At 39.7% G+C, this 17,374-nt stretch overlaps 1 protein-coding gene across 7 annotated transcripts in view; it reads right to left on the minus strand.

Moving 5' to 3' along the window:
- The window catches only part of CACNB2 (calcium voltage-gated channel auxiliary subunit beta 2), a 411,715-nt gene that overhangs the window by 43,629 nt on the left and 350,712 nt on the right, over positions 1–17,374 (minus strand). For all 7 annotated transcript variants that reach the window (XM_049881891.1, XM_049881889.1, XM_049881890.1 and 4 more), the window contains 2 exons: positions 4,275–4,397; positions 2,403–2,539 (listed from right to left, as the gene is read on the minus strand). In XM_049881891.1, the coding sequence (XP_049737848.1) occupies positions 2,403–2,539; positions 4,275–4,397 (260 nt within the window). The remainder of the gene's footprint in view (positions 1–2,402; positions 2,540–4,274; positions 4,398–17,374) is intronic.

Genomic DNA, 17,374 nt, shown 5'->3' on the forward strand with positions numbered 1-17,374 from the left:
AGGATGGTGAGACTGCGTCTTACATACTTTGTACATGTTATCAGGAGGGATCAGTTCCTGGAGAAGGACATCATGCTTGGCGGAGTACAGGGTCCACGGAAAAGAGGAAGACCCTCAATGAGATGTACTGACACAGTGGCTGCAACAACGGGCTCAAGCATAACAACTACTGTGAACGTGGTGTAGGACCAGGCAGTGTTTCATTCTGTGGCACACAGGTTCGCTATGAGTTGGAAACGACTTGACAGCACCAAACAACAACAACCGTTTCCCTAGAGTTATTATAAAGCTGAGGTGGGCACTAATGCTGGACCAGCGATAGGAGGAAGAAGAGAACCTGTCTCCCTAAGAGTTCTGGCAAAGACTTCTGCCCCGTTCCTACTCTTTATGGAGTAGTTTTCATTTCTCAGTTTGTAGATGAAGCAGCAGACAAAGGTAAACAACTCTATCTGCAAAAATCTATCACAAATTTTCCAAAATGCATTCTACAGAATGCCATTCCTAAGACATAAAACAATAAAAGTTTTTATGACAAAATTATTTTAGTAAATGGATGAAAAGCAGCCCCATCCCTCCACCCAGATTCACAGTGCATGTTAACATATTAAAGGCTCTGAAAAACCCTAAAATAACTTTCTATTACCTACTACGGTCCTGAACTTCACTGACCATGGGACCCTTTTCTCAAATGGATCAACTGGAAAACCCCAAAAAATGTGGAATTATCTTTAACAAACTAAAAACAAAATGCTTCCCATCTCAACAAACTGTATCCTACCTCATGGACGCACCACATCTATAATCCTTGAAAATGAAATTTTCTACAACAAAGCTAAGTAGCACACTAGGGATTGAAAGAATATTATCAGGTCTTCAACATTTTGCAGGTAAAATGCTCATGTTGTTTTTACCTACATACCTCTACTTTTACATGACTAAAAGCACCCCACAATCTGATAACCCTGAATAACCCAAGGATTAATAAATTCAAATAGGGGGTAGAAGTCTCAAAACATGGAGGAATCCATGTGAAGTAAAAGATCTTGATGGTTGTAGAATGCTAGTTAACAGAGATAGATATTCCAAACCAAAAAGCATATTCTATTTCACTCATTTGCTGACACCTGAAAAACATGCTTGCTAACAATATATTATGACTGACAAAGGAATTTACATCATTATATAAATGGATACAATAGAAAAGAGAACCCTAGATACATTAAAGACTTGCCCATAGCACATCCTTTCACATAGGGAGAGGTATACCATGTCCATGAACTTGTCGGCACAGGTTCAATTTAAAATTCACTACATGTATGAGTGGGAGTCCCTGGATGGTGCAAATGGTTAAGAAGCTCATCTGATAACCGAAAGCCTGGTGGTTCCACCCAAAGGAGCCTCGGAAGGCAGGCTTGGCAATCTATTTCTGAAAGATCAGTCACTGAAAACCCTATGGAGCAAAGTTCTACTCTGACACACATGGGGTTGCCATGAGTTGGAATTGACTCTACAGCAACTGGCCTATGTATGAGTAGTCCTTCTCCTGATTCTTTTAGTGTAGAGCAAACAACCTCAAGAATCCTAACCCAGTGCCATTGCCGTTGAGTTGATTCCGACTCATAATCCTAGGAAGGGTCATTCAGCCCCAGGCTATTACATAACTCATCCAACTGCTATCTGCAAGGGCAATTTTAATCGTTTCATATTTGTTTCCCTTTTAATGTTCGACAGTAGGTAGAACAAAAATTTGAGTTTCTCAGGTGAAAATGAAACTAACTGACAAGAGCTGCTATTTGCCAATGATATTTTTGGTTGTCATCTCAAAAATTCTTCCACGCCTTGCCAGGCAGCTCGGACACCAGGATTCAATTCCATGGCTGCTCAGGGCCAGAGTATTTTCAGTAAGAAATAAGGACCTCGGGATCTCTTCTGCACTGAGTTCTGAATTTAATACTCCATGACCTTGTCATTAGGTGCTGTCAAGCTGATTTTTGACTCACAGTAACCCTGTGTGTTACAGAGTAGAACCCTCCTTAGTGATTTCTAGGCTGTAATCTCTACAGAAGCAGATTGCTAGGCTTCTCTCATGGAGCTGACAGGAGGGTTCGAACTGCCAACTGTGGCTTAGCTGCTGAGCACTTAACTGCTGCACCACCAGCACTCCTTCTATGACCTTATCTGTTTTTACTGATGATAATTAACTTGATTGTCTCTAAAACAGGATGAAAATCAGACTCTGAGATGATGTTTTTAAAAGGCAGGGCATGTGATGCTATCAATAAACTGTATCACTAGTCTACTTTTAAACGCATGATGAAGATTGGAGAATACAACCAACCACAGTACGTGAACAAATGGCATAATCTGAATTTTTACGCAAACACTTGATATTTTTCTCATACCTGGAGTAAAATTTCCCTTGCTTGGCTCTCTGTTCATGCTGAAGCCTCATGTTTTCTAGTTTGACTGGGCTTGGAATGAATCCGATTTCACAACCTTCTTTAACCAATCGTCCTATCCACCAGTCATTGTTAAATTTCTGGACACAAAACAACATTATTAAAATCTGCATACAGAACTTCAATTCTTCAAAATAATCCTTTCTTAAATTTTCTTCTATATAACCTATTTTCAGTGGAGGGAAGTATTATGACAATCACAATTAACTCTGTCTGAAATATCACAACTCAAGAAACCATGAGGTTCATGGGTTTAGCATTCAAGAGAGAAGTATTTTTAGTGTGCTCAGCAATCCACTGGAGGCTTTACTCTTCCCTTTCCTTCATCATGCTGCCTTACTTAGTACCAGCCTGAGTCCCACTTCAGCTGCTGCTGTCACCACGAGTAGGGTAAGCTCTCCTAGTTCAAAGATTAATAACCTTTCCTAGCTTGAGATAATTAAGAACCGGGAAGCATTACAGAGCTCTTCCTCTTATACAGTCAGATTAATTAGAAGTAGTAAAAGTCAGAGGTATATATTGAAATCTAAGAGAAATATTTTGTGTCAGAACAAAATTGACCTCTGTGCAGTTTTATAATTATCACAATACAGTCTTCACAGTTTACTTCCGTACTTATGTTGATTTTCACAGTGTATGTCTTGTGGAGGGAATATTTATCCTCAATCTATATAATCTGATTTTCTGCAACCAAACAGTGTTTTTCAAGTCTGCTCTCAAATACTTCAAAACAGAGTCTCCATTCTGTTTTTCTGTTCTTTCCATGGTAGAAAGAGATCCTTCTCCAAGCACCAGCCATTGGAGGAAAGAGGCCCTATGATTCATCTAACTCCCCAGTATAAACTGAGATTCTGGGCAGGCCATCACTTCTGAAACCTTTTTCTATCTTTCCTTTCCAAGAAATGTTTTGCACCTCTTTCTAAAAGTTAACGAAATGGCAGGCTCTAAAATTCTCTAGGCTCTTCTATTTGGCAGTCACCACAGACTGCGCTCACAGTCTTTGGTGCAGTGAGCGGTTACATTTACACATGCTCCCCAGAGATATCACCCCCTAGATGGAAGTGCTCCAACTGGAAATTCCTCCAGATCCAAGGAAGCCTCGTACTCACCCACGGAGAACACTATGGGGCGGAGGGGTGAGTTTCTGGTCATTTAGTACGGCGTTCTGCACAACAGGCCTTTGATAAATGTTGACTCAAAACAAACCTTAATGAAGGGTGAGTTTTTCCAATTTACAGACTAAGTCATTGTTAACAGAAAGGTGGAGACTTTTGGCAAGGAGGAGAAGGAATTTTCCTGATTATCTGTTTCTGGCCTTGTTGGCTCCAACTCCTAGCAGTCCCTTTTCCTATGCAGAAATCTCTCATCTAAGAAGGAGAAAGGGCACGGTGGTCTGAGGTTATAAGTTGTCAGCAAAAAAGAGAGGTCATGAATTCTAAAAACAAACTAGATATTATTATTAAACCTATCCCACATGGTTACACTTCAGACGTGAGAAAAAACTATAAATAATCAAGGTCAAACAGTAACAGAAAAAGCACAGGTTAGGCATAAAAAAGGATCACCTGGTCTAGTCGTTCCCAATTTCTGGGCCAGAGAGCCCAGGGGAGCCCTGAAGTTATTGCAGGAGGCGTGTAGCTCCTTTTGACTTTAAGGAGGTATATTTATATTTGAAAAGGTTGAGAGCCATCGGTTTAGACTGTATGTTGTATAACTTACAGCTATACACAAGGCTATTTCACAGCAATGAGAAATACAAAATGATGTGTCAAGGTGAAAAGTCAGGCAGGCAGAAACTGAAACTATCTTCCTTACTTCCTTAACATGCAGAAAATCTTTTGCTTCGAATGAGATGGCCATGCCTGGCACTGGAACGTCATCTTCGTGGGCTGCACTGTAGCTGACATTTGTTCGAACTGCAAATGCAACGGGCTTTGTCTACAGAGGGAAAAAGAAGGGAGACAAAAATAAGGGGAGAAATAACAGTGTTCCCTCCTTTTCCCCCCAGAATAAAAAGATACACTGCATGAGTGTCGTCATGGTTGCTTTTTCCACATTGGTTCTTTATCATGAATCAGCTTATTAGTATTCAGAACACACAAAATCTTCCTGCTCAATCTTCCCGCTCTCAGTTACAGACCACCCATTTCCTTCCTAGAAAAAGGCCATTGTTCTCTTTGAAAGCACTACAAGCAATTTAGGTGTGTTTACAGCACAACACACCCTGTAGCCACTGGAAATCAGAAAACTCAAACCTGAATAAAATGCCTAGCTCTTTTGTTTCGGTGGCAAAGGCTTAGTCCGCACCACCTGCCCCCAAACATCTACTTTAATTAACAATTAGTGACAAAATTTCAAAAGGTACAACTTTTTTGGAGGAAAAAGAACCGGGGATATAGCTTACAATACTAGCAACTATTATTCACAGCTGCAGTGACATATGAAAGCAATGACCTTTCATTCTGTTATTTCTCCTTCTTGAGCTCACTCAGCCTCCAAACATGATAACGCTAATTAAGCTATCCATGATCTGGTGCTTTGCAAAACTTCAGATAAGCATTTTTGTCTTCTATTCAGGCAATCGGAAACCCTGGTGGTGCAGTGGTTAAGTGCTACGGCTGCTAACCAAGGCGCTCCTTGGAAACTGTGTGGGGCAATTCTACCCTATCCTATAGGGTCCCTGTGAGTTGGAATCGAGTCAATGGCAACGGGTTTGGTTTTGGGTTGATCTAGGCAATACCTGTTTATCCACGAGGTGAAAAAAAAAAGGCACACTTAGAAACAGTGAAAAAGAGGTATTATTCTAACTGGCTTTGTATTTCTTACACATTACAGGCAACAGATTCCTTCTGAGCAGTTTCTCCTCACTCAGCGAGCTCTTCACCTGGCCTTGTCAGGGAGGACAAGGGAATTGGAATAGAAAGATCCAGTCTTCATTTCCCAAGCTCTGTACAGTTGACCCTTACTACCTGACTGCTCTCTAACAGCCTCAAGGTTACTCAGATCCATCCACAATTTGCAGATGGGGAGAGGTGGACAAAAATTTGGGTACAGACACAGTATATGTTAAGCTGGAATTACCTATCTGAAACTATTTCTTGGTATCCACTATAATGTTTGATCATACAAGGGCCATTGGAAACAGGGAAAATTTAAAAAAAAAAAAAAAAAGTAGAGATGAAATTTGGAAATGAAGAGTGGTGAGGTTTGCACAACATGATGAACATGATGTCACAAAACGAGGAAACAGCAAATATTTATTTAACACAATTAAGAAAAAGGTATAGAGAAAAGCTGTCCAGAGCTTGGTTCCTGAAACACAATCTTTGACAGCATGATGGTGTTCCCATTTTTTAATTGGATTTTTTCAACGTGTGATTTTAATTCCCACAGCTAACATCATAATATATGTGATTTTATTCCGTTTTCTTAGTAATATAGTATCTTTCTGTGATAATATGATTTTTATCCACAATTTATCTTAAGTTAAAAAGTTATTTCAACCAGTAATCACTGTTTGACATGCATATTTACAGTTTATTCACTATGATATTCTGCTTTCAAAGTCTTCATGCAAAAGTCTGTTTCTATTTAGAATTCTTTCCTTAGGACAACATGAGCAAGCCAGGATTTACCAGGACCTTTTTTTTTTTTTTAAATTGTACTTTTGATGAAGGTTTACAGAGCAAACAAGTTTCTCATTAAACAATTAATACACATATTGTTTTGTGATGTTGGCTGTCAACCCCATGACATGTCAGCACTTTCCCCTTCCCAACCTTGGGTTCCCCATTACTAGCTTCCCTGTCCCCTCCTGCCTTCTCTATCGAGATCTTTTAAATTTTATTCTACACTACTGCCCAAATGAAATATACTATTTACAATTACTAGCACTGTATGGGAAACCCTGGTGGCATAGTGGTTAAGGGCTACGGCTGCTAACCAAGAGGTTGGCAGTCCAAATCCACCAGGCGCTCCTTGGAAACTCTATGGGGCAGTTCTACTCTGTCCTATAGCGTCACTATGAGTCGGAATCGACTCGACAGGACTGGGTGGTGGTAGCACTGTATGATGATATCCTTTCAGTTAGATGTAGTCTTAAACAGACTTGATTTTACTGCTAGAAATAACATTTCCCTGAGTAGAGCCATCCATTTTCAGGAGAGTTTCTGATCACTAAAATACAGGTCCAAGAATTTTTCTTTTTTTTTCCTCTGTTAAAAAAAAATGTTTAATTTCCTTCAGGGTCTTTCCTTTATTCCTTGGAGGATACAGAAAATTTAAGCACGGCATATATATTTTCTTCAGTGGATGGTATTAGCTTCAAATGTGCAACTCTACAGAGGACCCCACAGAAAATCTCATGTCTTTTACATACTAATCACTTTTTCAAATATTTGAATATCTTTCTAGAGGAGGCACTGAATAAAAGAAAAAGAAATCAAAGGGGTGATATGATTCTAGGGGCCACAGATAATAACTGTATGTTCTTAGATTAAGATGCCAAGTACAGAATGTGCCTACTTTCTTGGCTTACCTATAACCAAAAATCTCTCCTTAGATGCAGAGGTTTCTGTGGGAATTGCCTTTACAGCATATACAGGTGGGAAAGAAGCACAGCAGAGTCCTCTGCATCAATATCTTTATTTCAGAGACACTATTTCTACAATTAGAATGGAAAGTAGTTAAAGTGGGGCAAGGAGGGGGTGGCAGAGATACAGTCAGGAGAAGAGAGCTTATCAGTTTGAAAGATGCCAGGATGCTAACCAAAGGGGCCAAATGACAATCTCACTTTCGATTCCCTAAACTCATTTCAGCTCTACCTAGCTCAAGCAGTGGGTCTAGAATGAGGAATGCCAGTCAGGCTGGGTCCAGGGGAGTGTTTGAGGCCGGCTCTGTGGCCACAGGACTTAAGCTGTATTAGCTCCATAGAGGCCAGCCTGTAGAAACCCACAGACTACAGTCAGAGATGCATTTTAGGATTATAAACCCATTGCCATTGAGTCGATTTCGACTCACAGCGACCCTATAGGACAGAGTAGAACTGCCCCATAGGGTTTCCAAGGAGCGGCTGGTGGATTTGAACTGCTGACCTTTTGGTTAGCAGCCGTAGCTTGCTGTAGCTCTTAACCACTGTGCCACCAGGACGCCTCCAAAGGATTATAAAAGGAGTGATTTTTACTTTCTCACAACCTTTCAGGAATTACCAGGTCTAAGTGTGAGCCTGTCCTATAGGGTCGCTAAGAGTTGGAATCGACGATAGCAACAGTTTTTTTTTGCTTTTTTTAATGTGTTACAAAACAGTTATTATCAAGTAAGGGATAAATAACTTTAAAAAATCTCTTTGTTCATAAAGTAGAATAAAGAGATTATCGTTAATTTGGTGATACTATTGCTGGCTTTTTTCCGTACTGACTTAATGAAGTAATAGTGAAACTAATAATTTTCATGCATACAACAAAATATACAGTTAAGTTTACTAAAAATATGCCAGCGACAGAATAAGTACTATCAAAAATAAAAATAAAATTCACTCAATAAGAATAAAATTAAATTTCTGATTACGATTAACAGTTACATACATTTTTATGCATCAATTTTTTAATTTCTTAACACAAAAGATGCATTTTAAGTAACAAAGTTATGTTTTTTCCATCTTCATGATGGAAAACCATCAATAGCTGATCATTTAATAGAAAAACGTATAGTTTATGTTTCAATGTCTCCGATAAATTTGTCTTCAGCATTAACTACTCCCAACTTTCAATAGTTTTCAAGGAAATTGAAAAAAAAAAGTATAACCCACATTCCTAATATAAGAGACTATGGAAAAGAGATTAAAAGTCTAATCAGCTTTTGATCTACTTTCTTGTAATATACACTAATTTCCTACAAAACTATACTCTTCCATAATTTTAAATACCTTAATAGGACTATATCATCGAGTCTAATACAGGAAACACTCAGGAAGCAGAGATGGCCATTGACTTTTGAGAATAAGATCAGGATCCCCTGGTTTCATTACCACATGGTAATACTTTAGTTCCCGGCTATCCATCTCTGGTTACAACTTCTCAGTATCATTTTTCTACTTTCAGTGATAATCAAGAATCTTTCCAGATCAAATAAAGTTTTTTAACTTTATTTTAATCCTCATATATAGACAAAAATTCTGTAACATATTCTGGAAAATCCTGCCATGAGTCTTGCCAATCTTTGAACTTTAAAAAAAAATCTTTGGTTAATTGATTACAAGCCATCAAGGGTAGTCTGAGAATTCTTTTAGTAGCAAAACATATCAAACCATGGTGATAAAAAGAAAGTAACAACTGATTATATACTCTGCTGACTGAACACTGAATCAGGCTGAGTAAGCAAACAATCACAATTTGTCATCAGATTAAATTTAAATATGCAATTTAACTGATTCCAGAAATGTAAATTTCCTCTCCAGAGCTGATTCATTTAATATTTATTAAGTAATGTAAAAGTAACTAACATGCCTACTATCTTAGGCCCCTGACCTCACAGAGATTATATTCTAGTGGAGGAGTTGCTATCAGTAAGATCATTTCAAATAATGAATAAAATAAAGAGATTAATGAGAGTAGAGAGTAACTGTGGGGCAGGAGGGTGGGCGGGGAGGGGGAGCAGGGTGGGTGGGGAGGGGGAGGAGGGTGGGCGGGGAGGGGGAGGAGGGTGGGCAGGCAACAGGAAATGGGGTGGTCCAGGAAAGCCTCCTTGGCATTCTCAGTGAACCACCCATCCGTTCACTCATTAATCGTGTGTCAGGTACTGTTATAGACGAAATATACCAGTGAACAATAGAAACTAAGATTCCTGCCCTCTAGGAGCTTACATTCTAGAAGGGAGTAAGATAATAAAAAATAGATAAACAGAGCCCTGGTAGAGTAATGGTTAAGAGCTCAGCTGTGAACCTAGAAGTTGGCAGTTTGGATCCACCAGCCGCTCCTTGGAAACCCTATGGGGCAGTTCTACACTGTGCTAAAGGGTCGCTATGACCCTGTATAAATAAAATACCTTATATGTTCCTGTTACTAGCTGTTGGCCAGTCAGCCCCTGGCCCCATGTCCAACAGAATGAAATGCTGCCCAGTCCCTAACCATTCCCAGGATTGGTTATGAATCAGACCATTTTAATCCACACAGTTTTCATTGGCTGGCTTTGTCCCACTTAGTACAAAGCTCAGGTGAACCTGTTCAGCATCACAGCAACACACAAGCCTTCACTGACAGACAGGTGGTGGTGGCTGTGTTAGGGTACACTCGCTGGGACTTGAACCTATGTCTTCTGCATGGAAGGTGAAAATTCTACCACTAAACCACCAAGGTGACAAATACTATGGAAAAGGAAAAATCAATACAAGGTAAGGAGAACCAGGGTGCAAGATCACAGGGCAGGTACAATTTTAAATGGGGAGTACAGGTAGTCTACATAGAGAAGGTAAAGTCTGAACAGAAATGTGAAGGGGGTCAGGGAATTTTGATATCCAAACTCCACACAAACGGAATAGCCACTGCAGAGGCCCAAAAGTGGGAGTGAGCCAGGTGTGTCTGGGGAAGAAAAGGAAGTCAAAATGGCTGGAGTGAACAAAGGGAAAGTAATAAATGATAAGATCAGAACGGTCAAGTCACCTGTGGCTTGCAGGTCACAGTTAAGACTTCTGGCTTTTATTCTAAGTGAGATGAGAAGTGATTGGAGGGTTTTCAGCAGAAAAGTGATGTGCTCTGAAATATTGAAAGAACTATAGTGGCTTCCATATTGAAAAGCCTTTGGGGACCAGGTTGGGGAAACCAGGACACCAGTTGTAGACTAACACAATAATCCAGGTAGAGAGAGGGTGGTGGTTAAACCAGGATGGCAGCAATGGAGGTAGTACAAAATGGTCCAATTCCCACACATTTTTCAAAGTAGAACCAACAGGACTTGTTGACAGATTTGATGCAGGTGGGAAAGAAAGAGAGCCAAGGAGGATGCCAAATGTTTTGGGCCTAAGCAATTAGCCACTGAGTGATATGAAAAGGCTACAGGTAGGTAGGAGGCAACAGAGTAAATGAACTAGAGAAGTAATGTACAACAGTCAGAGTTCAGTTTTGAAGATGAAAAAATTTGAGATATGCATAAAACATCCAAGTAGAGTTCGGAAAAGTGCCCACATTCTGGGAGTCTGAGGGAGAGATCTGGGCTCAGGAAAATAAGTTTGTAAGTCTCAGGAATGTAGATGACATTTAGGGCCAAGAGTCTGGATGAGATGGCTGAGGAAATACATGTACATGGGGGCACTGTCACCGGCAAAAGGGACTCAGAAGGATGATCAACAGAAAAGAAGGCAGACTGCTGAGACTGCACTTTTCAGGAAGTCAGGTAAAGAGGATGCTCCAAAGAGAAGGAAGCGATCAGCTGTGTCAAACACTGCTGATTGGCCAAGTAAGACAAGGGCCGAGCACTGACGTGGATTTTGCAACCTAGAGGTCACTGTTGACTTCTATAAAAGCCAATTCAATGGCTTACTGGAGTGATAGCCAGATTGGAGCTGTTTAAGAGAAAATAAAAGGAGAGGAATTAGACACAGTGGATATAGGCAATTCTTCCAGGAAATTTTGCTGCAAAGGAAAGAAAGAAACAGGGCAATGGGTGGCAGGGGAAGTGGGTCAAGATCCTTTTTTTTTTTTTTAAGATAGCAGAAAAAAATTGCTTGTTTCTGTGTTGATGTGAATGAACCAGTGGAGACCAAAAAGGTGATTGATCACGTATGAAAAAGTACAAAACGAAGAAGAGCCATGTCCCTGCTGAGGCAGGGGAGGGACGAGGATCCAGTGTAAAGTAGAGGATTTGGCCTCCTACAGAAACAAGGAGTTCAACTTTGGTGCCAAGCAAGAGGAATTCCTGGGTGGTACAAACGGTTCATGTGCTCAGTTGCTAACTGAAAGTTTGGAGGCCCAAGTCCACCCACAGGGACCCTGGAAGAAAGGCTGGGTGATCTACTTCCAAAAAATCAGCCATTGAAAACCTTAGGGAGCACAACTCTGCTCTGACACACATGGGGTCGCTGTGAGTCAGAGTCGACTGCATGGCAACTAGTAACAAGCAGGAAGGCAGACTGTCTGAGTGTAGATGCTTTTGGCCAGTGGCTGCGGTAGTAGGCAATCACCTTCCAACTGCTGCGGTTTCTCAGTGGAATAGGAATGTGGGAGTAAAGATGGGGAAGAAGGTATTAGAGACTTGAGGAGAGAGGATGTGTGTGCGATACGGTCATCCAAGAGAGAGGAAGACAAATGAACTAGGGAAGTAATGTAGGATTGCCTGGCAGTGTTAAAGGTCCACTTGAGGGTCAAGGTCCTCAATTTCTAGTGAGCTAGCAATGTCACACTAGAGCATAACGGGCATCATTACACTGCAATAAAGTTAAAAACAAAATTCCTCACCAAAGTATCGTGGCTTTAAAATGACCTTTCTCATCTTTTGAATTTCTACAGCAATTTTATAGAAGCGTATATTAGAGTATACATACAAATATATTCTGTATACGTTTGGAGCATTCTTATTGACTTCCAGACTGAGCTCTCCATTAAGTTCCAGCCCTTTTCAGCCCTATTTATTTTTTATTCCAGCCTCCAAGCAGTTACCACAGTACTAAAAAAAAAAGATACCATCGCGTCAAATCTAACTCATGGTGACCTGAAGTGCATCAGGAGCAGAACGATGCTCCACAGGGTTTTCAGTGGTTATGGTCTTTTGGAAGCAGATCACCAGGCTTTCTTCTGAGGCACCTCTGGGTGGATTTGAACCACCCACCTTCCAGTTAGTAGTCAAATGCTTAGCCGTTTGTGGCACCCAGGGACTCCTTAAAACCAGCTGCAGTTGAGCTGATTCTTACTCATGGTGGCCTCATATGTGTCAGAATAGAACTGGGCTCCACAAGGTTTTCAGTGGCTGATTTTTTGAGAAGTTACGTGGCCAAGCCTTTCTTCCAAGGTGCCTCTGGGTGGACTCAAGCTTTTAACTTTTCGGTTGGTTGCCAAGCAAGTGAACCATTTCCATTACCCATCGGCTCCAACATAGTACAAAAAAAAAAATTAATAACTGTCAAAAGAATTAATTCAGGATTTGATTCTGCTAGAATCATCGGTAACAGGTGTTTACTCAGCATCTAGTCTATGGAAGGCTGTTATCACAGCTCCAGGGCCTGCAAAGATTGAATTTTTAAATTAAGGTTGGTCTCATCAGGACTTTGTTTTATATAATTAATATGCATATATTAAGTGTAAGTGTGTTTGTGTGTATATGTAATTTAAAATAACTATACTAATCAAAATTAAGCAAAAGGGTAAATGTTTTAAAACAGAATTTGAAGTCTTACCATGCTAAAATCTTTTGAAACTGCTAACAATCCCAATATAATTTAAAATTGCATATGAAGCAAAAATACACGGAATATTCCCTTTTTCTTTTTAAATAGATTAAAAAGTAGATCAGCTCTCATGAAGATGTTTTTGGAAGTAAATAATAATAACCCTTACAATCACCCTAAAGAGGTTATTTAAAAGCAAAATTAAATAAAGGCAACATTTATGAATACAGAAAACAAGAGAGCGTAGAAAGTTGTAGAATCAATATGCTAGGTGACATAAGACTGGTATAATAAGACAGTTATATGGGGAAACATATTGCAACCCTCTGCTTTTGCTCATCTGAAGAATTGGTCACTTTGGATCTGAGATCTTCAACTAAGATGTGCAAAGGATTAATTACCAGTCATCAGGGACAGCAAACATCCATAGAGGAATTTACCCAGTGAGAAACCTCATATGTAAAAGAAAAATTCAATCTGTGATTTCAGTGACATACATTGTCACTTAGTATTAATAAAGCATGGTAGATCCAAACTGCTGACCTTTTGGTTAGCAGCTGAGTGCTTTAACCACAGCTCCACCAGGGCTCCTCTCCTTTAAGAAGACTGTTGTTGTTGTTAGGTGCCATCGAGTCAGTTCCAACTCACAGTAGCCCTATCCGCAATGGAATGAAATGTTGCCTGGTCCTGTGCCATCCTCACAGTCATGACTGTGCTTGAGCCTGTCATTGCAGCCACTGTGTCAGTTTATCTCATTGAGGGTCTTCCTCTTTTTCCCTGATCCTCTACTTTACCAAGCATGATGTCCTTCTCCAGGGACTGATCCCTCCTGACAACATGTACTGGTTTCTATTTTCCTCCGTGGCAGTGTCTCTTCCTAAAGTATCTTCAGGAGGTATAGCAACTCCTCCAGGCCACTGGGAAAGGAACCAATACTTGAAAAAAGTGATTGATTTTATTTATCCTGGGATGTGAAATGTCTCTTGGCCTTAGGAAAAATGAGATGTCATCTTCAGCAAAGCCAAAAACTTAAGAAGAAAATAACTTTATATTTTAGTATTGATTAGTCTTACCGAAAACAATAACAGTATCTCTCAAGTTATTTGGAAGCTAGTGATATAATTTAGGAGCAATTAATTTCTACTTTGAGATTGTCCTGAAAAAAAGAAGAAAAAAACAACTTGCTTTTTCTTCAGTTATCTTAATTAGACCAACATGATGCTTTGTATTTCTGCTGAGAAACGCAACTTAAATCTATGTTATTTTGATATCGAAGTCACTAGTAACCAAAGATTATTTTTTCATCCAAAACTTCAGTATACTTTTTAGAGAAAAATTAAGAAAATGTCAAGCCAATAAAAAATCACTTGTTTCTGTCAAGACACATTCACTTAGCACCTATTTTTTTTAAATTCAGCATTGCACAGGTCAAAGGATATGATGGTGAAAGACACATAGTTTTATTCCTCAAGCTCATTCGGATCCTATTAGGGGAGCTTGTGCTTATGCGAGACAAAAAACTTTAGCTTAGGCAGATGGCAAGTTTGGGTTCCTGTGTGGCTGGGTCACAAATTGTTCACCCTCTGCTTCTACTGGTTGGCTGCCTTTTTTGTGTAGTTACAACTCCTAGGTGATGACTTTACATTCGTGTCTCTTTCTCCTTGCTTATCTGTTATATTTCACCCACTCAGCTGTGCGGTTTGTAGCTGGTTTCCTCAAAATTACACTGAGTGTTTCTGTTCTTCTTAAGACACAAAAATTAAAAATCAAAATAAAAAGCATGGTGATGAAGTGCTACCTTGAAGAGGACTAAACCAAAAAAACCCAACCTGTTGCCACTGAGTCGATTCTGGCTCATGACAGCCCTACGAGTTACATAGTGGAACAAAGTGCTCCATAGGGTTTTCTTGGCTGTGATCCTTATGGAACCGTATCAGCAGGTCTTTCTTCCACAACGCCACTGAGTGGGTTTGAACTAGCAACCTTTAGGTTAGTTATTGTTGCTGTGTGCTGTCAAGTTGATTCCAACTCACTGTAGTCCCGTAGGTCAGAGGAGAACTGCCCAAAGGGTTTCTTAGGCTATAATCTTTACAGAAGCAGATTGCCAGGTCTTTTTTCCTGTGGAGCCATTGGTGGGGTCGAACTGAGACCTTTTGGTTAGCAGCTGAGCACTTCACCACTGCGCCACCAGAGCTCCTTTTAGCTAGTTGTTGAGTGCAAACTTTTGCACCATGATAGGGACCAGGGGCACCTTTCTTTGAAGAGTCTCAGTCCATGGAGTGTGTGGCCCAGCAAACATCCAGAACCTTAAACTCTGAGCATTTGACATTGGCCTTCATGGTTCCACTCAACCCTTATATTCCATGGCAAAGATAGGAATGAAAGAATTAAGAGGAACCCCCAGTGGTGTCGCTTTTAAACTACTGATTTACTTTTAAACTGCTATAAAAATGTCTATTCTGTCCTTATTTAGAAAATTATACACTACAAAGAATTTCCAAAGAAGCACTCTAAACAAATGCAAGGAAAGCCTTTACAAAGTATATGCTGACAAACATGTGGAGACACATTATATTTTGTTTTTATTCAGTAATCTTCACTTCCTTACCAACTCCAACAGCTGCAGTTTCAGCTAAATCCACACAGTGTTAGCAATCAAAAGCTAGGCAAGTTTTTGTGTGTTTATTGTCTTATTGTTTGTCTCATAGTGAGTGTTTTGTTTTTCTTATATCGAGAAAACTGAGCAGAGTATTTCCATGACCAAAACAAATATTTTGGCAGGGAATAATTAAATGTAGGAGTTGTGGGTCACAAGTTCTGAACACGAGAGCTTGTCTGAGCACTCGTTCTCCATAAACTTTGAAAATCTTTCTTGCTACTTTTACTTCAGTGTTGTGAGCCTTTCCAAAGTAAAGCTTTGCAGCTGATTGACACTCAGTCCAGAGGACCAAACAAGGCCCAATAGAGTAGACACTGGAGGAAGGCAGATATCAGCTTAATATATGAATAAAGAGTGTTCTAATTACAAGTGCCAAACAATGACTGGGTTGTATTTTTAGATGCAAAGTTATCATTTGAACATCTTCAAATAAACTGTAATAAGCTGAAATTAAATGTCCTTACTAAATGCATTGAAAATATTTGCTCAAGGTATCTTCAGTCAGTCAAGTCGGGGGGTATTTCTACCTTCCTCACGTCCTCCAGTGAGTCAAGATTTCAGAGAGAGCTGGTGGCTACTGGGTGCAAACCTAATAAGTGTCACCTTCATCTTATTTGGGGCATATCTGTGGTGGTATAAAGATATGACTTAGCTTGGTAAACAGAATTATTTTTCAATTTTTATTGTTTGTGTTAGTTGCCATTGAGTTGATTCCAACTCATGGTGACCCCATGTGTGCAGAGTAGAATTGCTCCATAGGGTTTTCAAGGCTGTGACCTTTCAGAAGCAGTTCACCAGGCCTGTCTTCCAAGGCTCTTCTGGTTGGGTTTGAAACCACCAACCTTTCGTAGTTGAGTGCCTACCTGTTTGTGCCACCCAGGGGCTCCTTCAAATAGACTAAATAATTAATTGCCTTCATTTATTAAGTACTTACTATGTAGAAACTGCTGCTTTTAAACATATCTCATAAAAACGTCTGTGAGATATGCTATTACTTCCCTATTACTGAAAAGAAAAGTTGTGGCATAGTGGTTAAGAGCTCGGCTGCCAAACAAAAGGTTGACAGTTCAAAACCACCAGCTGCTCCTTGGAAATCCTATGAGGCAGTTCTACTCTGTTCTATAGGGTCACTATGAGTTGGAACTGACTTGACAGCACCTAACAACAACAGCAATTAAGTTGCCATGGTCATGTGTCAAGTAAGTGGGAATCCAGGATTCAAATCTAGGTCTTTTTTGACTACAAAAGGACATGCTTTTTTATAGCTGCTGCTGTTGTTGTATGACAAGTCCGTTTTGACTCACAGCAACCCTATAAGATAGGGTAGAACTGCCCCATAGGGTTTCCTAGGCTGTAATCTTTACAGGAGCAGATCGCCAGGTCTTTTCTCCTACAGAGCCGCTGGTGGGTTTGAACTGCCAACCTTCTACTTAGCAGTTGAGCACTTAACCATTGCGCCACCAGGGCTCCTCCTTCTACTGTACTATAAGAGAGACTGCATTTATTTCTACTCATTCTCTAACTTTTCCAAAATTTCTATTTTATTTCATAATACCTCATGGAAATACTGTAAAGTTTACATACTTCATAACTTCTCATAAAGTTTAAGTAGTTCATATTTGTAACTTTCAAATAATTTAAATTCACTTTTCTATGATACAGCTTTTACGTATGTTCTTTGTATATTTCCAAGTTGAAATTCTCATAGAAAATATAAACTGAATTTTCTCTTGAAAAAAATTTACAAAAGTAGGAAATTTAGAAATTGTAGGAAACCAAAGAAAATAAGTCATCCACAACTCCGCCTCTAGCTAATATTTTAGAAGTTATACTGTGCTTTTTTAATATATAAAAGTCATATTAGATATAATTTTTTTGGCATAC

This window comes from Elephas maximus, chromosome 4 (genome assembly GCF_024166365.1).
Source record: "Elephas maximus indicus isolate mEleMax1 chromosome 4, mEleMax1 primary haplotype, whole genome shotgun sequence".
NCBI lineage: Eukaryota > Metazoa > Chordata > Mammalia > Proboscidea > Elephantidae > Elephas > Elephas maximus.